General features: G+C 41.8%; 1 protein-coding gene across 4 annotated transcripts in view; it reads right to left on the minus strand.

Moving 5' to 3' along the window:
• Nucleotides 1-26,201, minus strand: part of CREB5 (cAMP responsive element binding protein 5) — a 256,192-nt gene that overhangs the window by 7,163 nt on the left and 222,828 nt on the right. For 3 of the 4 annotated variants that reach the window (XM_005421728.3, XM_031057622.1, XM_031057623.1), the window contains 3 exons: nt 7,139-7,462; nt 1,792-2,019; nt 764-872 (listed from right to left, as the gene is read on the minus strand). In XM_005421728.3, the coding sequence (XP_005421785.2) occupies nt 764-872; nt 1,792-2,019; nt 7,139-7,462 (661 nt within the window). Of the gene's footprint in view, nt 1-312; nt 873-1,791; nt 2,020-7,138; nt 7,463-26,201 lie in introns of all 4 variants that reach the window. The other variant, XR_004081797.1, reaches the window with a different exon arrangement.

Here is a 26,201-nt window from a genome sequence, read left to right on the forward strand (position 1 = left end):
AAATCTAATTCAAGCAACAGCTGATAGGCATGTAATGCAATTATGTGTTTTTTCTTTGAGTACTGTTAAAGAGACAGATGCGTAGTGATGCAGAGGAGACAGAAATGGGCTCTATTTTAAAACAATGTCACAATCTAGCAAGCCCTGAGGCACTTCTAAACTGTTCTAGAACGAAACGGAGAATTCATCGCTAAATTACTACACTCACAAAATGCGTCAGCTAGAAAGAATTGATTAAATGTCTCTGTTAGCTGAGAACTTTTGGGGGGGAAAAAAAAAAGAAAGATGAGAGTTAAAAAAGAGTTAACAAACCTTGAAAACCTGCGCCAGGCCTGGTCTGTGCCACTGTCAGGGCACAGTACCATTTTCGCTGGAGGGGACTGTAATGTTTTCCTTTTTAACTTTCCTTTTGAGAGTTATTTTAAGGTTCTGGCAGCGCCGTGCCCAGGAGGACTCTTGCAGTTTTGGAGCTGTGAGTTCAAGCAGGATCCTCCACAGGGGAGTGAACGTCCATCCGTGTGCATCTCCTTGCCGAAAGGAGGGGTGGGGAAGACTAGCTCTGCTGTGTGGGATGCAAACCAGGGCTTTTTTGGTTTTGAGCGGGGCTGGATAAATAAGGGCAGGAAATTGGATGGCTCGGATGATGTTTGAGAAGACAGGTTCAAGTGATAACATGACCAAGAAAGGGTTCTGGAGGGAAGAATTGGAAGGTTTGCTTTCCTGTGAGGAGTGTGGAGACAGCGCAAACATACCAGCTACTTACTTAGATATCCTTGTGATTCTTTCTGCATAGCTGTTATCGGACAGTCTTTATGTGTTAACAATAACTGTTTCAGCTGTGCTACCTCATTTTTCAGCATGGAAACCTCGTTCTAGAGAGGAAAGAGAGACTTTGGTTAGCAACAAAGTTTAAACCACGCTATTCCACAAAGCTTCAACCCAAGAACATAAAATATGCTCCATAACTTTGAATGAACTGAGCAAAAAAGGCATTCAGGAGCTTGTGTGCCAGGTTTATTTTAACATTTGTCAGTGACATTATTTTGTAACCTCTGAAGGCAGACTGACAAATGAACTAACTTCACAGCACCAGAGATACTTAAGGCAATGTTTCAGTCTAATTGGGAAATACTGGGGCTCTCTGCATGAGGCCAGGGGCAGACTCGTGGGGGCAAAGGCCATGTTGCCGTGTTCAGGGGCAGGACTGCTGTCACCTACAGCTCAGCTGCAGCCAGTGCCTGGGTGCTGCTCACACCTCTGAGTTTTGTGGGAGAATGTTTTGGAGGAGTGCCATTCTACAAATGGTTTTCTGCCCTTGGCAGCACACAGGCACACCTCTGCATGAAGTACTGTGCCTACCATAAGAAGGACAGCACTGTAAGAAAGGCTTTTATTATCATATTCATCTATCCAGTTTTCCTCACTGACAGACTGATCTATTTGTGCTTCTCTCTCACTGGCTTTGAATGAGGGTTTAACTACATGCCCTGCTCTGAAGAAATTTTTTACAGACATGTTAATGGCACTTCAAAAAAAAATCCCCACAAAAAACAGTGACAAGGAAAGAAAATAAATAGTGAAGGCTTCTAAATCCCAAGACAGCTTTTTTCCTGGCTTATCCTGCTAAAATGTAATTGTTTCTTTAATTAAAGCACACACATCTTGATTAACAGACTGATTGTGCTTGAGTTCCCACTAGGAGCTGACTGTGCGGGGGCAGCCCCAAAGGCACCGTCAGTCAAGCACAAAGAGCCCCTCTGTGTCCTCAGGGGCGCAGACAGTGGCTCGCACCTGAAGCTGCATGTTTGTCTGGGTGAGCTCTTCTGCTTTCTTTTCCAGTGACATCACCCAGACCTTCCTCTTCTGTCTGCAGCGCGTGGCAGCAGCTCGGTTCCTTTCCAGAAATTTCCGCCTCCTCTCATCTGGGTCTTCATCCACCACCCTCCTCCGGCGACCTCCAGTTGGCTGTGGTGGCTGTACCGTCTGCGTGGGCTGCATCTGCTGCGCTGCTGGCGAAACCTGCAGGGCAAGAAGATGTTTTGCAGAGGGTGGCAAGGGGGGAAGTTACAGAGGGGGATACTGAAATGGGAAGGGGAATCGCACACACTCTGCCTTCTCCCCAGCAAGGTCTGCAACAGGCTGAAGTCAAAAGCTGCATCAGGTGCCACTGAAAGCAGCTGCTGGCAAATCCTTGCCATAGTCGAAGAAGAGATTTTTTTTAAATTATCGTCTGAGTATTTTTTCTCCCTTGAGTTAGTTCTTAAAAGCATTCACTTAGATGCATTCTCTGCCACCACCTATTTAAAATCTGAAATGTCCAGTTTCTCTCAGGATCTGTTTTAATCAAAGCAGAGGACGGTAGTGGTCTAATTTCTGTGTCTCTCTTTCTCCCCTTGTCCCCCAGTTGCCTAAAATTTTAGGCCATTTATATTTTCTGAGCTTCACCATCTCTACCTCAATCTTTGCCATCTCTGGAGACAGGAGCTGCAGAGCTTTTGCACCTGCATGGAGCTGGGATTGCACAAAGGCAGCAGACCTCACTGCCCCTCATGGGCAAAGAAAGACTTTAGGTTGAACCTGTGTTTTGATAAATTGAACTTGAACCGATGTTTTGATGTCCCTGCACTGTGTGGATAAGGGATATTCCTCTTACCAGTTTCCATTTGACCTCTGTGCTGTGGACACTATTCTTGTTTTTATTCAATTTATCCCTGGCTTTGAGAGTATAGGAACACTACATCCAGTCCACTGCTACAAAACTATGGAAAAAGATATGTATTTATGCTTTTTCAAATACAAGGGAGTATTGATCAGGCCCCTGAGAGTAACTGGCCCACAATATTACAGAAAAGGTGCATGGTGGGGGCAGTGCCATGTAAAGAATTCTCCAACTGACTCCTGGGCAGATGTAACATTCCCACGTCCCTGTCAGGAACCAGCACCAGATTTAATGTTCAACTCCCTGGGAATAGGCTTTTGGACTACTTTCCTGCCTGTCTGTGGCACCCAGGCTGCGGGGCTCTGGAGACACCTTCTCTCTCCCTCTACTTGGGGTCTGGGAACCCAGTCCATGGATTCTATTGCTTACACTCAGCTCACATTGCTGCTGCCACTCCTGCACAGTCTGGAACAGTCTGGAAACTGGAATTGTTGACTCAAAATTAACCCTCTTGTTCTGGCAAAGGCCCAAACCTCCAAGGTGCTTCCTTTTGACTCCAGGGAGTGGACGCACTCAGTGCTTTGTCAGACTGAGCCCTGAATTTCAATTGCTGCAATTAACATGTTTGCCTAACACCTCAGTCTGTCTCAATTAAAACGATACTATCGTCTTGAGTCTTGCAAAGTTGAGGTGGCTTTTCTGTCTAGAATCTAGTTTGCTCCCTCCCCCAGCTGACTTTGTGGCAATCACAGTGGCAATTTTATGTGTAATTATTCTGTACATCTGATAATGCTTTTTGCATAAAGCCGAATTTATTCTCATCTTTATGTTGCACTGTCAGGGAATCTCTCTCACAGGAGCAGAAAAAGTTTTTTTTTAAGAATAACCTTCTAAAATAAATAAGCCACCCCACATTTTCTGACTGATTTTTAAAATTTCAGCTTGCATGAGCTCCATATGTTTGCTGATAAAATCTTCAACATGCTGTCCACACTGAGGGTTGGAGTGCCAGGTCCATGGCAGCTGCAATGGGCACATCCCCCATTCTCACCAGCATCCCCTGCCTTCTGCCAGGAGACTGCTGCCAAGGGATTCCAGCTGCTCCCTGTCCACCAGGGCTGGGCATGTTGCCTCTTTAACAGCATGTCTGAGTGCAGAGGTCTCAGAAGTACCTTTTAATGTCAACATCTCATCAAAGACCTTTCATTTTCCCATACATAACACCTTTCCAGACTTCAGAGATCTGTTATTTATATTTCCTTATCCCTTTTTGCTCCTTTTCCATTCAACTTTAAAAATTCTTGTTTCTTAATTCTCTCAGTGAAGTCTGGTACAAAGGCAGAAAAAGTAATGATACTTTTTTTTTCATTCCTCTTGTGTGGTTATTTTCTCCTGAATGACTAGTGAGTAATTTTGTTTTCAGAATATACCAGGCAGTGTCTGGGTAGTCAGAGTGCATTTTCAGAACAACAAAATCTTCTCTCCATCTCAGGAAGATATTAATTATAAGGGCTGCCATTATTCCACTAATAAGGTCACGTGGGATAATTAACTGACTCTTACTTGATAGCTCTTAACCCTAAAACATGTTAGACTATATCTTAGTAACCATCTAGGCATCATTCTCTAGCAGGATTTCATTGCCCTGCCTGGGACATAAGAAAGAAAATTAACTAAATATAAAAATGTAAGTTAATTTTGGTGTTCTTAGAGGGTACTAATCAGGTATCCATCATGAAGACAAACATAGGACAGCTAAGAGAATGGAATGGCATCCAAACCATAACTTCACTTGAGCTATCACTCTGCCAAGTTTGACATAAAGAAATCTTTAGAGGATCAATGCAGAATAACACTATAATTTTTGTAGTAGTTGAGGTAGCATAGCTAGAACTTGGTAAAATATCTCTCTTTCTCAGAAAGATACCTATCAGAAGCTGATTTCTACTTTTATCCAATATTTACTTCTGTTCTTTGCAATTTACCACAATACTAATACCCATTCAGTCATTCTATGAAAACATAACGCCTTGGGCTCCTGTGTATCAAAATGGTAGCTGAAAAGCATGAAATTAATTCTAACATTACAGAAGGGCACGGTGCAGAATAACAACAGTCTCGGCATGGGAGTATGCAGCTTACAGCAGCATGGACCATGCTGTCATTTGGCAGGTGGTTTGGAATGGAAGAATCTGGCTCAGAAGAATAAAGAGGTTAATAATTAGAAAATCACACCATAAAATTAATGTCTGCTGGAGCAATCTGATCCCCAAAGAGGCCATTACCATGGGGACTATGGATGAGCTTTGAAAGTAATAACTATGTGGTTATTACTCAGCAAGTGCTTGTTTTCCCCCCTCCAGTGCATCTGTTCAGAAATCACTATTGCCTTTGCACCAGAGGAACAGATGCACACCAAGAGCTCTGCTGCCTGGGGAAGCCACTGACCCTGGAATTCCTACTCCATCACCCTCTGTCTGATCCCTTTGGTGACACTTACACTCATGGACAAGGTGAAGATCTCCTTGATCTCCCATGGAGTCTGTTGCCTCCAGTGACAAACTGTGCATGGCAAAGCTCATCTGACTGCACAGACCCAGCTCCAGAGACCATGTAGTACTGAACACAGAGGGACTCTGACCCCTACCCATGTGCCTGTATCTCTTCTTGCCTGCCTGAGAGTCTTTTGTGGTGCCAGATAGGAGGGAATACAAAGCACAAAAAGCTGAAGCTGTCCTAACTGTGTAAGAAAGTCAAGGTCCCTGTTCAAGTGGGTCTAGAGGAGGGCCATTGGCTCACTGATCTTGTCCTTAAAACTGTGAGGTTTGTTTCCCCATGGTAGCTGTTTTCCCCAGTAGTTTTCTCTTCATCTGTTTAAAGTGATGCTGTGACTGTTTTGCAGCAGTGCTCCATAACATGGGATCTGATGCCCTCAACTGCATTAACATGTTTATCCCCTTAACCCCTCAGTGAAAGTTAAGTGGCTTCCACCATCTCATCCATGGAGTCCTCAATTGGCTAAGCACAACTTTATCCTTACTCTCTCAGTGATCTCCAATACAGCAATCAGGTTACTTTTGGTTTCTGATATGAGATGGCTGTCTTTTTATTGGAGTTTTTAAACAACTCCAAGGAAAATAACTCATTAACAGATGGGAAAATAATTGAATTCACAAAGTAAAAACTGAAGTAAACTTAGGAAAGCTATGGACATCCTCTCACAGGGGAGTCTGCTGCTCTTACTTAGACTGTTTCTCTAAAGCTGACAATTCATTTTACATTAGCAAATACTTTAGGGAGATCCCATGTGCTTGCAGACTCTGCAGTAATAAAGCTAGATGTTAGTAAATAGTTAATGTTGTGGGACACTGGGATGCCAGCCAAATACTCTCATTTTCTTTAATGTTTTCTAAGAGCTTGTCTGAAAGGTATTTGCAAGCAACACAATACTTCACAGATTGAGGTTCTTATGGCTGGCATTCCTCTTTGTCCTCACATTCCATGCACTGCCTGTTTGTCTTCCTTAACATTGCTCTCCAGACCTGACATGTTACAGTAACTGCCTCCAGAGCTTGATTTTCTTGTGTGATCCTGATGCAGAAGCCTATCATTTTAAGACATGAATAGAATTCCTCTTAAAAATGACTCTGCTAAAGTTTGTGCTCACTCGCTCCTTAGTTCAAGAAACATTCAGTCCAGATAACGAATTATCCAAATTGCTGAAGCCGATATACCTGGTCAAAAAAATTGAGTCCTCCATCTCATTCAGTGGAGACCTTCACTGACTTGTCACATGAATACAAGTCTAAATTGCCTTCTTTGTTTAAATCTCTCTCCTTGGACTGGCTTCATCCTCCTCCTTCTCCTGCCACAACAAGCACCAAGTACTGGCTGCACTCACAGCTAATCTTTCATGCTATGCAGATGTCTGTCCTCTTCACAGAGTCTGGATCAATTAATCTTTTCCAAGCCAGTGTATCCTTACTTAGAACTACCTCTATTATCTCCAATCTTGAATACTGCCCCTGGCTACACACACACCAGTGCCATTTCATTTCATAAAGACTTTGTAATGTATTTCTGCAGGTAGAACTCATACAGCTTGTTAAATCTTGGCCTGAGAAGTTCAGGTTCAAGCACATTAAGCAACATATATAATGTGCCAATCTCTGTAATAAACCTCATCCATAAAAGGATATGTGGCAATCTGCAGAGCTCAGAGCACTGAAAAGCCTTGGAGCTCCTTATAAAGTAAGAAATTACAAATGTCTAGTAAATTAGGCAGCAAAACAAGTTGTTGCTTCACTCTATTTTCTAAATAAAGTTTGAGCATCCCCATCACCATTAGCAGACATTTGCTAGCAGCCCGACGGGCTTGTATCTAACAAGACATGCATGCAAGAAGAAACAATACTGAGATCAGGCTTTAACTCCACCCAAGAGCAAAACTCAGAGATGCAGTAGGACACAAAGGTCTACCTGTGCTTGTCCGCCCGAGTGCAGCGGTGGGTGCGGCGAGGTCTGGTGGTGTGCCGGGTGTGCGTGAAGGTGCGAGTGGGAGTGATGGTGGGGATGGTTCTGCTGGTGATGAGGCTGAGGATGAGGATGGTGTGCCGGATGCTGGTGCTGATGTGGGTATGAATGATGAGGTGGCAGTGTCTGGTGCTGATGAGGATGTGAGTGCATATGATGGTGTGGTGTCTGGTCCTGTCGCGAGCTCATCATTTCCATCATGTGGCCCATGGTGTTCATATTCCCGTTCGACATGGCGGCAGGATGATGAGTCAGTGCTGCCTTCAATCTCTGGAACAGAACAAGGCAGAAAATTCAATATTTGTACATGGTGATCTGACCAATCAGAAATGCTGTTGCAGAAATGGTGCCCTGTCTTGTGTTTTGAGATTTATTTAGTTTTTCTCTTGCTGTTTCCTTGCTAAAAGGCATCTTACTTCAGTTAGAAAAAGAACATATTCTTAGGGTCTAATCTAGTTTTCCACCGCAAATATTTAAAGATTAAAATGTCTGAATTGAAATTTAACAGTTACGCATTTCCTACTGTGCTTCTGAGGAAAAATAACTGTCTCTCTCTTTGGCCAGCTGAGGAGAGTTACCTTCAACAATCTTGTATTCTCACAACTTTTAAAAATGAAAATCTGATTAAAATAAAGATGAAACAAAATGCCCATCTTGTTTTTACTTCAGACATTATTTAAAGACTCATTGGAAAATATATTACATTTAGATGTTTTTCAAATTCTGTTATACTAGTACCCAACCTGTTCTTTCATCATAAAGATGGGAAAATAATGAGGATGGCTTCAACCTGATCCTCCTTGTTTGCTGAAAAGTTCAAGTGTGCATTGTCCTTTCATCACATGCTAACCTCTCTCTGTTTTGTATGCCACATGCCACTGGATTGGGCCCTGGAATCTGACCAGAGCAAAACCTTCCTTAGTACCAGTGGGATTTGTTCACTTTTTCCTGAACACAACTAAAAGCCAATGGGAAAGGTTGAAACATTTTGAACTGCAGCATAGGGCCTTTGTGTACAAAGGATATTGCGGAAATACAGAATAAAAAAGTTCCCTTTCAGCACAATTACAGGGTCATCCCAAAGCTGTGGACTGGCATACCAACACCTTGCTGGTGTCATCTGATCCTTGGACTACTGGAATCACTGGCCTCCTATAAGAGGGTGCCAAAGGTAGAGCCTCACAGATGCCAGCTAGGAGAAGAGTTTCTTCCAAACCCATAGAAACCTCCTTCACATCCATGGTTCTGCTTCTTGCTCAACATAGAACATTATCTACAGGCAGCCACCCAAGACCTCTTTAACTCTATATTTTCAAAGTAAATTGATTTACTCTCACTAATGCAAGTAATTAGCAGAAAATGTTTAGATAAAAAACAAAGGAAGGAGGTGTGTGGCATCACTTGATGCCAAACCAGCACAAGTTGAATAACCCAAAAACTACATCATATCCAGCCAGAGGATAGAATGAATAGTAGAAAACTCATCTGTAGGAGATTTCACCATAGGACAATCGGTAAAAAAATGCAGTGGTAGGAGGCACAGAGGTGAGTCTTTCCCCATAGCAATATCTATCTGTGGGCCACAGGTGATTGTCAGAAGATCCTATAAGCCAATGTGACAGAAAATGCCAGCAGAAGAACAATGGCCAGGCTGAACTGCATTTTGGTTCTGTCTTTAAAGCAAAAAGAGTGACTACCAGACTCTTACAACCTACAGATGGGGATTGCAGTCTATTTTGTATTGAAATAACAGCTGGCTGTTGCAACGCTGCAAGGCAGCAGGTAAAGGCTTCTACTTTCAAAGCTGTTACTGTATCATGTTTGTACAACTGTTAGTGAGAAAGAAACAAATTCTTAAGGGGGAAGAAAAGAAAAGAAAAATAGAGGAAGAAATAGAAAGTTGTGGAAGGCAAAAGAAGTAACATTCACTTCAAAGTGTCATCCTCAAGTTTTTGTATCCACATGCTTTTTCAGACTTCATGAAGGTCATTCTGCCAAGACACTCTAATAGATCTATTAATCTAAATTTGGTGGCTTCTTTCACTAATGATCTATTGGCTGACCAAGACTTAAAAAAAAAAGAAAAAGATATATTTGTAAAACACATCAGTATGTGAGTTTGCAAGAATAAAGTCTAGACTGATGTCTTTTAAGAAGTTTCCTTAAAAAAGTCTATCAAACCATAACTGCATGGCATGTGTCCCATCCTGATGATCTTCTCAAAATTAGAGATCAAAGGTGACAGTGAGGTTAAGTACCTCCTTCTCTACCTCAGAAGTCAGAACACAGGGCAATCTAATGTCAATAGCAGTAACCCATCCTGGGCATCAAATGGAGGACTGGAGAAGCTGTTGTCCTTAACTGTTCCTGAATTCAAGTGCTACCATGGTTACTTCAAGCAGCTCCTCACAATGCTCAGAATAACTGGTGTTACCCAGGAGTGTATTAGGAAAAATATGGGGAAAAATGCATCAATAAGTCCAATCTTTCTCTGTGTCATGTTTCTTCACAACTCACTAAGATGTTTTTCATGGAGCTCAGCCACCATGCACATCTAAGGCAAAGCACCAAAAAGCTGCTATAACTTTTTTTTCTGAATCTAAATGCAAAACAACCAAGCTCTCATTAGCCAGAAGTTTTATGTGACAAATACCTTACAAAATCTACCATGTCTCTTTGTCACAGACTTCTGAAACTGAGCTACAGTATGTCTTCTAAACTGCAGACTTTCAAAGCGAAAAAAAAGGAGGGAAAAACTTAATCTGTGAATAAACATTATTTTTTTCAGCTGTAAAAACTGAAGCTTGCTAGTGTGGTGCAACTTCAAGGAGAATAAATTATTTTGTTTTCTTTCTGTAGCCCTTCTATCACATCCATTTATTTGAGACAGCAAATCAAGAGAGACAGTGAGAGGTCTGACATGCAGCTGGTTTCAGTCAGTAGGGGTCATTTCCATTTGGTCTGTGTATTTTACAAGCTCCTTGTTCACTGTTCCCAATGGGAGGGAGGACCAGTTGCCCTGGATCCCAGTCCTGGTAAGAAACCAGCTCTCTACATCATCCTGTCCCAGGGCATTGCCTCCCTTTAACTTCATGCTTAGATCAGCTCCGCAGCAGCAAGAGTCCTGCTCATGCCCACATCTGGAACAGCCTAAATTTTCCAATAACCAGTCACTGCTGCCAATCAGAAACATTCAGGGAACGATAAACATTTTTTTTCATTTGGTTTTCAGTGAGATCAATTGTTTTCGATGTTTCAGTTAGAGCAGAGGGAGGGAAAATCACCAGAACTTGGTAAACTCTTTGCACTGAGCATGTGTAGTGCTTGAAGGGCAGGCTGCACTTTTGTTATTGTTCCTTTCATGTGTGCTAATTGCAAGCAGCTGTTTTAGTTTAGTGTCAAATAAAATGTGATGGCATAAAAATTGAACTTACTGGACTGACGACACCACCAAATCCCCTCTAGAATGAAATGGTAACCCAAGATCCAATTCTGCAGCCGTTCAGTTTTTTCAGGAACTGTGTGACTGACTCTGCCAGAGCCCACAGGGACCTGGCAGCTTGCAAACTGGGACTGAAACAGAAGACTTGCTACTCAGACCTGCTTTCACCTAAACATGAAATATCTGCTAACCTCATACCAGAGATTTTTAGGGCACAATCCCATTTTTTCTCCCTTTTATAAGGCAATTTAAAAAAAATCCCCACCAAGCCAAGAGGAAATGGAGGTCCTCACCTTTCATGACTTTTGGCCCTTACTGATTATTTTTATTATTTTATCAAAGTAACATAGTGGCCAACATCAGTTATAGCTGATTTCCACTCAGTCATAACATTTCAATAAGTGACTGTGAGTGACATGGACAGCAAGAGAAATCTTTCATAGAGAACAGCCTGCTTTGCCTCTGATCAAGTGAATAAATATAATTCCCTTTTGATCCTACAGGAAGTCAGAAGTACATCTACTGTCATCTTCTGAGGAGGAAAGGGAAACAGTGAGTATTGGTGCTTCATGGGTATGAGCATTGTGTTCCCTGTACAGAACACAGAACTGTTTCTTGTGGCAATGGCCCTAACTGACACATTTACTCTGAAGCTACCCCACTGAATGCCACATGAAGGTAACACCTCAAAGAAGTTATCCTTGTGCCTGGAGTATTGGGTTTTTTTTGGAAACAAGAGAGTTTTCACAGTGCTTCTTCCACATAAAGACTGACATCGTGGTGCAGTTCATTGCTTGATGCTTCCTTTTATCAGCATAGATCCAACTTATACACTGAGCATCTTTGGGCAAACCCCAAATCTGCCAAAAACAGCCTTCAAGCATTTGAGATCCTGAATAAAAAACAGTATCACTTTCCCTAATATTTCTGCTATTCTGGATCTTGCTGCTTTCTAATTTTCCTCAACTGTGACATGTATTTCAAAGTTGGCTTGGTTTTTGCCCTTTCTTTCTCAAAAATTGTTAGCGAAAAACAGCATTTTTTTCAGTTTGTTGAAAGAAAAAAAGCCAAAACCAACCTGTAAATTTGGAGGTTGCTTTTGCCACATTTAAAAAGGCAAATAATTTTTTGGGTTTCATGTGTATATTAATACTTATAATATTTAATCAATATTTATAATATTTATATAACATATTTAAAACAGGCTATACATGTTTTATGCCATAATCTGGGTATGACTATAAAATACAACTTTCTCCATTCATCTCTCAATTGAGAAATGATAACAACCTTAAATTTTACAGGTGCTCTGTGCTTGCATCAAACAATAAGCTACTATAACATCCAGCTGAATTTTAGGTTGAGACAGACATGGAATGCTCATTTTGAATAGGTTTGAATTGTTCCAAATAAGTATGCATTGCTGCACTCAGAAAAAAAGCTCTCTTCCCTTCTGGTCTGCATGCCCAAATCCCACTAAATTGGAAAAAGACAAGTCCACCTGCAGTATCTAGTTAATGTCTGGTATATTCTTATCGGGAGATTATATCAGACCCCGGAAGGCACATGAAATATGATCTCAAAGATATTTTCTTGCACTAGTGGCTGTGATTCTAGTCCCTATAATACAAGGGTTTAATAAGCTCCCCACAGGGGACAGAAGAGTCTACAGAGGGGTGGGAAATCAGAAAGGATTACATACATCAAGCATCGCCACACATCTGCAGTTCAGTAGCAACCTCAGAGTGGTGATTGTGATTAGCCAAACTTCATGGCAAGCATACCATTGACTTCATTGTCACTAATATTGTTTTCTCGCAAGCAATAGTCAAGCTTTCCTTTCAACTCTAAGCATCATACCCAAAATGAATATACAGAGTTAAGCCAGGGACAGCTAAAGCTGGGAACAGAACTTCACCCAGTGCATTTCAGAGCATCACACTGAATATTATCCTTTCCTTTAACTATGACTGCAACAAGAGAACTTAGCATAAATGTCACCCAGGTCTTTTACACTTGGCTGCTGACAAGCATTTCACAGTGTAAATAACAGAAACCACTCTTCACAAATGTTCCACTTGCATTCATAAAAGTAAATTGGAAGCGATTCATCTCCACTCAATAAGCAAACTGCAGATATTATGAGCACATTTCAGAGACTGGCAATTAGAATGTCTCTGATGCCACGTTAAATGCTTTCTCCTACGTTTCTTGTGCAGTAAAATACAGTCCTGCCTATTGACAGAAGGAGGAGTAAGATGTATGAGAAGGCCATGAAATCCAGAACTGAAGTGACACATACACTGATGTAAAGAGAAAAGTGGGATACATTTAATTCACAACTTGCCAGTAAACAGTGCCAAATTGCTAATCTTCGAATTATTCTCGGGCTGTTTGGCAAATCTGAATTATACTTTCCCCTTCTTTTGTGCTTGCTTCCCCACTCAGTCAGATTTTGTAACAACATGAACAATGGATCGTCATCCAGCCTTCAGCGCAGCTCAGCCTCTAATAAAAACAACAAATTTTCTCCCTTGTATTTCCAAATGCAAACTGAATTAAACTTCAGTGGCAAGCAGCAAGAATCAACTGCAAACAATCAAAGCAGCAATAAAACTAATAGACACCACACTGCTCAAGGATGGGTCAGCTGCGAGAGCTGCTCCAGTGTCCCTGAGTGGGGGCACGGGGGAGCTGTGAGAAGCCACGCTGACATCAGCCCCAGTGACGGACGACTCTCTGCATGACTGCCAGTTTTCAGTGATCCAATGCAGGTCGAAGCCAGGGTGGCCCAAGGGTATTCTGTTGGAACTGCCATCTTCTGGTGATGGTGTTTCATTGAGAACAGCCACGGCTCCAGAAAACATACGTGAGTTTACATCCCAGCTCCACCCAGCAATTTCCTTCTGCTCATCTCAGAACACCTTGCAAAACAGATAAGTACCAATATCCTTGTGCAATGCACCACCTTTTTAAGGATTAGAAAAAGACTAAATTCTCTGCTCCTGTTCTACATGCATTTTTAATGAACAAGTAAATTATTATCAAGGCAGAAAATTCACTGAAAGCATGGTTTGTATTTCTCACCATATACTATTTCTTGCATGAATCATTTCTCAAATCAGTATTAAACAACTGGATTTGATTTGCACAGGAGTCAGGAAATGTAAAGTTCAAAAAATCAAACCCCTAATTCCCAGCAAGTCTAAGTCAATCCCTCCATGTGTATCCATGACAAGGGATATTTAATTATGTAATCATACAAAAGACAGCAAAGTGATTTATTACTGGCAAATGGTGTCATATAATTTCAACACACAATACCAATGGAAAGATCCAAAAAATACAACCAACTTTTGACTGATTTCCCCACTGTGTGCCAGAGTCCAAAAGAAAAGCAGCTACTTAGCTGCTACCTACCCCTGGAGAGGCTGGTTTCTGACAGCAAAATTCCTGACACTTGGGGATTAATTACCTACTTGCTGGTTTTGTCTGGGACAGACCTAATTGTCTTCATAGTAGCCACTATGGGACTGTGTGTTGGATTTGTGCTGAACACAGCGTTGATAACACACTGCAACATTTTTGTTATTTCTGAGCAGGGCTTGCACAGGGTCAAGGCCTTTTCTGCCTCTTGTCCTGCCCCACCAGCCAGCAGGATGGGGGTGCACAGGAAGCTGGGAGAGGACACAGCTGGGGCAGCTGATCCCAGCTGACCAAAGGGATGTTCCATACCATCTGCTGTCCTGCTCAGGATATAAAGTGAGGGGAAGTAGAAGGAAGAGAGAGATGCTCGGAGTGATGACATTTGTCTTCCCAAGTGACCTTTATGGTTGATGGGACCCTGCTCGCCTGGAGATGGCTGAACACCTGCCTGCTCATGGAAGTGAACTAATTCCTTGTTTTGCTTTGCTTCTGTGTGACTTTTGCTTTTCCTATTAAACTGTCTTTATCTCAATTAATGCATTTTCTCACCTCTATCCTTCTGAATCAATCCCTCACTCCACCAAGAGAAAGTGGGGCTGAGTTGCAAGCTATGAGTAGGCAGGCACATATCAAATCACCATTCTTGTTCTCCAAATAGTCTTTTGCTAACTTAGTCCTCCAGGTTAATCTATGGGCTATTCCCATGCATGCTACACTGTCACCTGTGGAAAACACAGAAAAAAAAGGTGGCAATAAAATCACTCATTGTTAATCAAACACTGTAAGACACTATGAAACCTTGGACTTAAGGGAACCTGAGTTTGTACTGCTTATCTTCATGATCTATTCTCTTAGATCCATTTTAAAGCTCATTCCCAAGGTGAGGCACCATAGATTCTTTTTTCACATTGGACATAAAGCACTTTTAGCAAAGTATCTGGCAGAGGGGTTGCAGCTCAGGTCTTCCTCACTCCTGCAAGCAAATGCTGTAAGTTTCTAAAATCATATTTCCATGTTCCAGGACAATGCAAGTGGAAAGTGTTTGTACAGGCTTGCATTGCTATATGTGTGTATATATATATATCTTGCCTGAGAACACAACGAACATTTATGATTGTATTTAATGAGAAAAGTGGGAATTGATTTCAGAGGAAGTTGAGGAATTTCCTATACAAGCCAGATATAGAGCATATCCTCAAATCAGGGCACTCTAACGCTGCAAGGAACGCTAGGTTTGCATATTTTAATCTGTACTCAGAGATCAGATCAGATGGGATTAGCACTGCAAAAATTTCTCCCTTCAGAATACTGCTCTGAAGCCTTGAGACCCCTTAATGTGTACTTCAGCTTTTTGACAACAATGCAAATTGCTTACTTTCCTTCTCCCTCTCATGAGCATAAAACACACACCAAGAACACAAGAAGGGCAGGTTCAAAGTCTTTCCTGTCAGAAGATTTCTGAACTTTCATCACCCACCTCTCACTAAGGCTGATTATGATTAAGTCATTCATATTCAAAGAAAAATGCCATCCAAGTACATAAAACTTGGGGTTTTATTTTTTCCTTTCACTGGTGTGATTTTTGAATACTCTTTTTTCCTGGATTAAACCCAGCACATTTAAAGGGCTACTAGCAAGCCAGAAATCGGATACATGTGCACTTAAAAGTCCTTTGATTTCGTCCCAGATGTGCAGAGCTCAAGGGCGTACATACACACACACACACACACACACACAGAGCACAGAGGACATGATCTGCTCTGTAGATTTTGTTTCAAGATTATACCAACGAGACTCTGAAATGTAAAACTGAAGCCCTGACCACTTACAGCCATTAGAGATCCCAGGGCTCTCTGTGAAAGAGTATTGATGTTCATTACCCCCTTGGCCTGACTGGAGAATTCACTGCAGGTAATTAGACATTGTCTCATTACCATGCAGTTTCAGGTGAAGTTTTTTTTTTTTCTTCATTTCTAAAGGTAAGTGATTCCTGAAACATTTTTAAAGCATTCATGGATTTTTTTCCTGAAGAAATGACTAGAATATAAAGTACAGTACAAGGACATATAAAATGAGAGGGTACTTATGGGCTATTTCACATTTTTTTAAAGCTTTATTTCTTTATCTAACCCAAAAGAATGAAAATAGCATTTTAATTCACAGACAGCTTTCAATTATCTAGCTGTGAAAGCGGAATGTCTAGTGGTTTTTAAATACATGCACTCCAGTACAGCATGTAGTAGGTAGATACAAACCATAAAAAGTGTGAACAGGTTAGTTTAGTGTCAATTTTCACGGTCATAAAATGAATATAATTTATGCTGAGAGTTATATGAATGGATATCATGAATATTCAGCACAGAACACATCAGTGTTGATAAGTACTGTCCTATTACGCCCCCATGTAAGGTCTCTTATGCCCTGCCAGGTTTTCCCATGTTGTCCCCCTGAGTCCATCCCTTAAGCTGCTGCCCTCCATCTTGCCCTTTTTGTTCTCCACCTGCAATGCCATCCCCCTTTGTTCATAGACAGCTCAAGTTGCTGCCTTGTTTTTCACCACTTCACATGTATCAGCTGCTTTCAAACAGTGGTGTCTTGGGTCAGAAGCATTGAATTTCAAAGCCACTTGAGGCTCCAGGAACAGCAACATCACAAACCTCTACCAGATACCAGCTGCCTACTCTATCAGTGCCACAAGGTTTTTTAATACACTTTGGGATGGTTACAGTGTGAAACAAGAGAAAAAGAATGAAGCCTTCAACCATTCTTTTTTTTATTGGAGTTGGTGATTTATACTAATGGGTTTTGCTTTGTATTTGAAAGGGCTAGGAATGCATATTCACACATTCCCCTTTGCTCAGTTGACAAGCAATGGCTTAGTAAAATGCAGTATATTAGCAGCTCACTCTCTTGCACGTGGCATATTTACTCTTTGGCAGTGCTGCTTTTCAGAGAAATGTGGCAGAGCAAACCAAAATAACCACCTTCCCCAGCAAAGGGAAGGATGCTGCCTGCTTGGTAAGCCATTGACTCAACCTGTCATTTCTGGACAGCTGGATTTGGCTTTCTCTTGGCACGTACCACAATACAGAACAAATTTGCACAGGTCAGGGGCCTGGCTAGACCCACAGTTGCAGTGGCTGTCACACAAGCAGGATTTCCTTTCCAGCACTAAGTGACAGGTACAGCATATCCTGCCATCATTTCATTGTGGACTCTTCCCTGTTCCTCCTGCCAGTGGGAAGAGGGCATAAATAACCATCTAAGGCCAAATTCCTGAAAGAGGGTGCCTGTCTGGGGACAGATAGGAGGAGGGTCCATGTAGCAACCTGCACCCTGAGAGAGGTAGATCCTCCTGGGTGAGCACCAATGTGGAAATGGGGTGATGCCAGAACCAGACACTTCCTCACCTACCCAAAGCAGCTGCCAGCATCCTGGGAGGAGACAATTCCTGCACACCAGTTATCTGTCTGTGCTCATTGTCCTTCACAGCACAAATGAGTCTTCTGAAAAGCATGAGAGGGGTCCAGTTGCTCCTGCTATCACCCTATCTTCCTTTTTAAAATATTTCTTGTGTACTTCTATGGAGTGAGAGAGAAAGGCATAAATACCATGTTGTTTAACACATCTTCCTGTCTCCTCTCCCTGCCTTGCAGACAGCATTATACATCTTCCTGACACCACCATTGTCTGATTCATTTGACATATGCACCAGAAAAAAAATGTCATGTTCTGAACAAGAACATAACACTGTGATCTCATTCCATCTCAGACTCTGCAGCATCTCCCATTTCTTGCTGTTTTAGAAAAAGAAGGACTGGGAAGCTTTTCCAGCTTGCTTACTGGGAAACTCACAGAGGAGATGTGATAATGGGAAACCAGACCAAGCAAAGGCACACAAGCACTTACACAAGCATGTTGGAAATCAAGGTAATGCACAGGAAGTTCAGTTATTTACATCCTAGTTAAGCATCTGAAGCCGTGAAATCTTTTCCATCTCCTGTTACTTAGGAGTATTGAGGAACACAGATATTTCCAAAAGGGAGCACCACTTTGAGAGGTGATGGCAGGGACATTCTGACAGTATGATGAAAATCCCTGACCTCTTCTGTCTCATCATTTTCCTCTCTTTTGAAACAAAAAAGTCTCAGGTATTACCCACATCAAATGTTATGATGAAGTTCCCCCTTTTGTCTGGCACACCAGCAAGTCAATGTAAGGCTTCCTGATGCCTTGTCTCATAGAATCATAGAAATGCAGAACTGTGTGTATTGGAAAGGACCTTCAAAAATTGTCTAGTTCAGCCTCCTGCAATAAGCAGAGACATCTACCTTTTCTCTGGGTGTTTCATCATTCTCAAAATAAAGAATTGTCTTCAAATCTTCTTCCTGCTATCTGGTCTAAATCTACCCTTTTTTAGTTTAAAACCATTACTAGTTATCCTGTCACAGCAGGCTGTGCTATGAAGTTTGTCCTGATCTTTCCTGTGGGACCCCTTTAAGTACAGGAAGGCCACAATAAAGTCTGCCCAGAGCCTTCTCTTCTCCAGGCTGGACAGCTGCACATCTCTCAGCCTGTCGTCACAGGACAGGTGCTCCAGCCCCCTCATCATCTTTGTGGCCTTTGTCTGCACGGACTCCAACAGTCCCATGTCTTTCCTTGTGCTGCAGAACTCAGAGGTGCATGCAGTGCTCCAGGTGGGGTCTCATGAGAGTAGAGAAGAGGGACAGAATCCTGTCCCTTGACCTGCTGGCCACACTGCTTTGGGTGCAGCCCAGGATACAGCTGTGGCAAGTTTACATTGCTGGGTCATGTCCAGTTTTTCTTTCACCAATATCCCCAAGTCCTTCCTGGCAGGGCTGCTCTCAATCCCCTCACCCCCAGCCTGTGTTGATACTGAAATTTGCCCCAACCCAGTTACATGGCCTTCACTTGGCCTTGTTGAACCTCATGAGGTTCCCATGGGCCTACTTTTGAGCGAGTCCAGAGTCCCTCTGGGTGGCATCCCATCCCTCAGGAGCTTCAATTGTGCCACTCAGCCTGGTGCCATCTGCAAACCTGAAAGTGCACATGACCCCTCTGTCTGTGACAGGGATGAAGATATTAAACAACAGCCCTTCCTGCTTGATTGCAGCCCTCATGTGCAGCTTCTGTCTGAGCCAAAGGTCACAACTGGGAGATGGCTGTGTGCTGGCAGCTGAGACACAGGCAGTCTTGCCCCAAAACTGTGCCTCTGTTCCTCTTTCCCAGTGAGCCGCAGGGACGTCTGCCCTGCCTACAGTCGTAATAACCCATTAGCGGCCTGGCCAAATGAGTGAACCTCTCACTGCTATTTCTCTTTGGAGTTCTGCCAAAGGACAAAAGACCAGGGGCAAGGAGGGTTGAGACAAACCAAATCAGGTGCTTGGGTGGACAGGGGAAGGGGAAAAGTGGGAGAAGAACTGGAGAGGAAATGTTGAGGCAGCTATTTTTTTTCATTTTTTCTCTGCAGTTAAGGCATTGACAGATAATTTATCACACGTTTTGATGGTGCTCCAGCTGGCAGGGAAAAGAGCTATCTGTTTATTAATTCAATTAGCCTGCTTATTTATCAGCAGAGGGTGAGAAGGTGCAGTCACAGGCCAAACTGTGCCAGTCTCAGACCGCCTGCTGTCGGGCTGAGAGGATGACTCGGAGCGGGAACATCCTGCCCCCACCCCTCCAGCCGGTGTGCTCATCCCTGCATATCTCAGGCCTTCTGAGGTAAGAAGAGAAAAAAATAAAAAAATCTAACAGCACACATTGTGCACACCAGTGAATGTCCAAAGCAGGCTTACAGTGAAATCCTCACAGCTTTGATGCCATCAGTTCCATGTCCTAAAAGTATTGGTTATGTCTGACATTCTGCCCAGAACTGAATTCTTTCCTTCATTAGAACAGTTGAATACACTTTGAATTTTGAATTCAATGGGGAGAGTGTTCAAACCAACACATTAATACAGCACAGAGCTGCTGGAAGGGGTAGGAGAGGGCAAGGAGTGTGCTGCCCAGGTACCCACCAACACTTGTCATCTTTGAGAAACGGATATTTGTGGAGGAGGAAGAAAATGGTGGGGGACTGGGAGGGGGGGGATGGGGGAGGGGGGGAAGGCTGGCTTTGGAATGGCAGAGAAATGCCCTGAGCTAGGAGGGCTGGAAGAGTGGTGAGGCCACTTCATCATTCTGCCTGTCTAGGACTATGAGTTTTCTTTGCCACTTCTTAAAAAGCCTCAGACTTCTGACTGTTGAAGATCCAAATTCAGAAGCTGTTGTGCAAAATGCTTCTTAGAGCTATCTGAGCTGAAGTGTTTCCAAAAACACAAGATATGTGGGAAGTCCACGGTGCTGGAGTGTGATTTCCCTGTAGCAAAAAAATCCTCCAGCCCTAGAACTTGCAGACCATCATTTCTATGCAATTCCAATGCTGTCATAAACAGTGTTTATTTTTCTCTCACTTCTTTTTCTGTCATGCATAAACACAGTTGCAATATAGATGTACTGGCTTCCAGTTTTTATGTGTCTACATAAAAGGCACATACGGCTTCCCATTGATACAGGTAAGTCCTGCAATGCTTTGACCTGAAAATGAGACTGATGACAAGGACAGAGGGGTCTCCTTGAGATAAGGCTAGGACACACATGATCTCAAATGCTCTTTCATTGCTCTTCTCATTTTGCTCCTGCACCACCAGATGTTTAAGGAAAATCAGCATTTTGAATTTTTTAGATTTGTTCTTCTGCCTTCTGAACTCTTGCAGGATACTTCAAGGCAGGACACCATATCTAATCAGGATGGCAGTGAATGTTTCCACTGCACATAAGCTCAAAGGAGCCTCTAACAAAAAAAAAAAAGGTTCTCTATAAATACGTCTCCTCCACCATTCAGTTTCACAGTTAAGTTTGCCTTTTACTTCTCCTGGCTGATGATTAGTTTAATTTTCTAAACCAAGATCCTGCTTGACAGATGATTCCACTACCACTGATAGTTTAGACCACCTATCAACATTTTATAAATTCTTAATTTTCTCGCTGCAGCCATATTGAACAGTTTCGTGCAAATGAGGCTTATAATTACCCAGATAAATCAGTCCAAAGCAGTATTTCTTAGGATCTTTCTCAATTTTCTCCCTGGAGGATGGGATCCCATCTGCTTTGCTACATTCAGGCTAATTGAAGGGCACTGACTTTTCCAAATGGATTCATTAATTACTCTCGCCAGATTCTCTGAGGGGTTCCTCATTCAATGGGTGACACTTGTGCTGTGCTACACCATCCACCCATGTTTAGCAATGTAGTTCTGTCTCTCAGCTAGGAGCTAAAGCATTTGCAGATGCTTTGGCAAGAGTGGTTCTGGCCTTTAACTGTACAGTGTTACAAAACAAATGTAATTCTGCTTCTCCTTTGCTTCTAATTTAATATGCATTCAGAATCTATAAATATTGTAACCATGACTGTTTCAATATGTTTTACTCCTTGCCATCATAAATATAAGCAACTACCCCAAAGACAAAACCAGAAGCTTACAGGTATTGCATTGACAACAGCAGAAAAAGAAGAGAAACAAGCATTTGCTGCCGTATTGCAGAAAATCTGGTATATGTAGCAGCATAATGTGAAATTAAACTGTTACATTTAAATACAAAACTGTTCCATATAATTCTGAGCCTTCGTTGGTTTTATTTAGTACAGCAGCAGCCTGGGTTTGCAATAAACTCACATGGAATTATATTGCTTACTCAAACATCAGGCAGACACCAAGGAAAATAAAGACCCATCCAGCAAAGGCCTAATTTAGGAGAGGATTACCACCACCTAGCTGGTGGCCACCTGCAGATAGGAGCAGGCAGAAGGGAACCTGCCAGCACTCATGGAGTCTGGCTCTGCTGGAAGCTGTATCAGTGTTCTCTGATAACAGGCACAATTTCACACTACTTAAAATATTTTATATATCCAAGTGCTGGGTTGGTTAATTCAGGTCTATGAGGCAACTGGCCTGGGAATTGGTGACACAATCTGCTGTGAGTGAACTACAAGCCTTCATGCTTTCCAGGAATCCTAAAGCATTTTGTAAACATCAGACCCAACTGTGGAAGTTGCCAGGTGTCTCTGCATAGGTCCACACTGCCACACCTCACACTGCTTTGAAGATTAAGGCAGTGTCACTAGATGCGGTGGGACACCCACTTTACCCATCACTGAACTAAAACCTGGAGATTGCTTCAATATCAGAGAAACTCTTAGTGGCAGAGTGGGAACCACAGTCCAAGCACGGACTTTCTTACAAACAGGCAACAGTACTGCTCCTTTTAGCTCTTTCCTGCCAATGGAATTGCAAGTCTCCAGGATGCAAAAAGAATCAATCTTTGTGCGCCTTTCTACAGGCAGTAACTTAAATCTAGGAACAGAAAATAGAAAAACTCTAGATATGTATCTTAGCTTTAATTAGGTGGCTACTTTGGGCAGTCAGTATCATGTGAACAAAAATCCAATGATATAACTCATCTAACAAATCAGTGAATGTACAATTCTTCTCATGTAATGTGTCAAAGACAGAATTATTCAGATGAACAGATCACGTACATAGGGTTGTTAGTATGAACACAAGGGTGTATGTAGGGATGTACTTTGCTCTACAATTTAATAAGTTATTTCTCTTCTCTGACATCCTCTTAGCTCAGCAGTTGTAGTTCCCCAAAGCTCTGAACAAGATGCACTCAATAAGGAGCCTTTTTTTTTTGACAGAGAACTTTTTACAACTTTCTCCTCTGATTCACAGCTTATCTTCTCTACATGAGGTAGCCCCACTCACTCAGCAGCTAAAAAATTCACTCCTTCATTGCCACAAAGTACAGCAAAGCAATGCACCTTCAAAGAGGAAGTCTGAAGCAACTCTGTCATCACCTGGCAGGACAGTGATTCCAAATTTGATTGGCTGGCTTATTTCTTTCTCTTTTTTTTTTTTTTTTTTTTTTTTTTTTTTTTTTGGTCTCATTTTGTTTGTCTCTCATTTCTCCCTGGTTTATAAACAACCATTCAGCAGTCAAAAAGCAATTCAGAAATTGCTCATCAAAACAAGTAAAGCTAAGCAAGGAGGCCATACCTTTTGCTGCTTATTTCATTTTTTTCTGCATGGCTAGTGCTTGCAGACCAAATGCAGTGGACAGGCAGGTAGGTGGGCAGACAGACAGGCAGGCCCCTTCCCCTGCCCTCCCCTGCCAGCTGGGTGGTGGCTGCAGGGCAGCTACACTGCTCCGTGTCATCTGAGAACCTGGACACGTCAGTCCATCCGAGTCCATGCCAGCGCTGCCGGCTAGCACCGCATCTGGTTGTGTTTGAGTTCTCAGAAGGCAGCCAGGGATATTTTTGTTTAGGTTTATACATTTTATCACCTTCATGACAATGAAAATCTATAGCTTGAGTACTCTTGGTCCAAAGGGACCTGGGTGTCCAGGACCTATGAATCATAAGGAACGTTTTTCAGAGAAAAGGACACTCAGTGTGTTTTGCAATGTAAGAAATCAGTCTAGACATTACCAAGTTTTAAAAAACAATGTTGAAAGCAGCCCACCAAAATTTTTCTGAATTATTAAAAAAAATAAAATTCTAAACCAGCTCCAGATGCTCAAATGAACTTGATCACCAGCCCAAGACAGTGAGCTAGTCTCGGTGCTAGCTGCGGCACTGCTACACCTTTTTAATCTGGAGCTGAGGAATATGACATATTATACACACCAGTGAATTGTAAAGTAGTTAATTTTCTGGGCAGCTGACAGAAGTGATCGATTGGCTCCACTCCTCACAAATGCCTCACCTTCCCTCTTCTCCCCCTGCTCTCCTCCCTCCCTGCTCCAGAAATGCCTCAGACCACTACATCCATCAAGTCACATACACGGTTTTGCACAGAGCTTCATAGGACAGCAAGCAGGGCTTCATGTTTGCTCTGTATTTCAGTATTACAGACAGTTTGGCCCAGCACAGTTCTGAATCAGACCGTAGCATTATTTCTTACCACAAGCCCTTTTCTGTTGCTCCTGCTTGAAGAACTACTGCTATTTTTTTTTTTCTCATTACATTTGAGGTGGAAGAGAAAATGTAATGGGATATAGTAGCAGTTAAAAGTGCCTGCAAGTTGTTTTTAATGTTTCCCAATTCTTTCCCATCAATTTTATCAGGAATTTTTCCCACTAGAACAGCATTCTGAAATATTTTAGTAAGATTAAGGGACAACCTCACTCATTTAGTATTTTCATTTTTTAAAGGAGGGTCCTATATAATTTTATCAGTCTTCAAAGTCCATACTTTGAAAATGATTTTTTTTTGTTATTTTCTTCTGACTGAAAACCATGGAGGCATAGATGAATGTGTTTTTCTGATCTTAAAATCACTATATTTTAAGTAAGAAGTTATATGATTAAGAGCAACATGTATCTAACAGGATTTCCCCACAAAAGAAAATAATGGTTTATTTTACAAGTGTTTCATCAATTGGTAAATTCTTGGGTGGACCAAATAATGTCCACTTAAACTAGACATATACTAATTTAAACTAGAATTAGACAAACCTCAGCAGCTGCTTCCAGAAGGTATTATTATCATTAATATTAACCATGTTGATATAAAATAAAACTCATCTATACTAGACATACTGTGTTTTATTTTTCTTTGGTCTCTTCCTCCTTTTGATTCTGGGGGTTTAAATAACTGGAAAATAAGAGTATACTTTGAAGTAACAAAATCTTCACTCACGATGTCAAACTGTGCAGCCAGTTTCACAGCCTGTCTGCAGTGCAGAATCTGACATGAATCCTACTTTCTTCAAGATTTGTTTCTCTCACACTGTGGCAAAATAAGATAAATTAAATATACCACAGGAGAGATACTGGAAGAATTCACTTCACGTATGCAGTTGTTGCTGTGGGACAGCTGAGTAAACAGCTTGCAAAAGTCTGTTTGAAGACTGCCAGCTAGTTACACCCATAATTTGATCTCTATTAACAAAAACAACTCAAACTGTCGCAATGCCCCAAGTTGATTGCTGAGCATCTACATTATACAGTGTTGCTTGAGTAACCCTCTGCAGCAGCAGGGGCTGTGTTTTGATACCCATTCAATGCTTCCCACCTTGCTGAGTAGTAGAACATCCACCAAAACCAGCAAATGCATAGGAAAAGCTACAGAGAGGTTTTGGCAATATTATCCCATGACTGACAGAAAAATAGTTGTGTAATACTGTTCAACTCAGTGAGTCAGAATAACAAGTCTTATAAATATGTCCTTCTGAGCTAGATATAGAACAATCCAGGGAGTGAGAGTGATCTGGGGGAGGGGGAAGATCCAGACTAGCTGTTTTTGCAAATAATGCCATGGTCATGTACGAATAGCTGGTGTTTCTGATTGACACTCAGCATCACAATGTCAGCAAAGAACCTGCACTGACTTACTAAACTTCAAAGAGATGTGCTGACAAAAAACATAAGACTGCTTGTGCTGACACCAGAATTAGAGTGGAAAACAACAGTTTGCTGGTGACCCTCTTTCTGGAAAACTGGGAGTCCTTGCTGAGACTATCCACATGAGTTACTCCACACTAATATGAGGGTCAAATCATCCAAAAACACTTGTATGAAGACTCCATGGATTCACAGCATACTTCAAATTTAGGCTTGTTGATTCTGTTTGATTAAAAAAGGCTTCATTAATGCAACATCACACTAAATCATAAAAATAGAAATTTAGACTGAGGGAACCCAAACTTTTGTTTGTGGAAACAATATAATGGCTATTGTGCAACACAGCAAAACATACATGTACTGCAATATTTTTAAGCATGTTATTACATTTAAGCCCATGTTACGTTGGAATACATTGACATTCACTACTGTCCTTTGTAACACATAAAAAATTCTGGAACTGAAAATATCACATGATGGGAATCCCATTTTTCAGCGCCGGTTAACACAGCAACAGCAAAAGCAATCTGTACCTTCACAAAATCTGAATGACCATCACTCCCAATATTTGTAGGAATTTCCAGTTCTTTTGATGAATTGCCATTATAAAAATACATATTCTTAATCGTACTGAGTTTGATGAAGTTTTCAACTGCAAAAGGCCTGGCAAGAC

The sequence above is a fragment of the Geospiza fortis genome, unplaced genomic scaffold, assembly GCF_000277835.1.
Source record: "Geospiza fortis unplaced genomic scaffold, GeoFor_1.0 scaffold95, whole genome shotgun sequence".
NCBI classification, from domain to species: Eukaryota; Metazoa; Chordata; class Aves; order Passeriformes; family Thraupidae; genus Geospiza; species Geospiza fortis.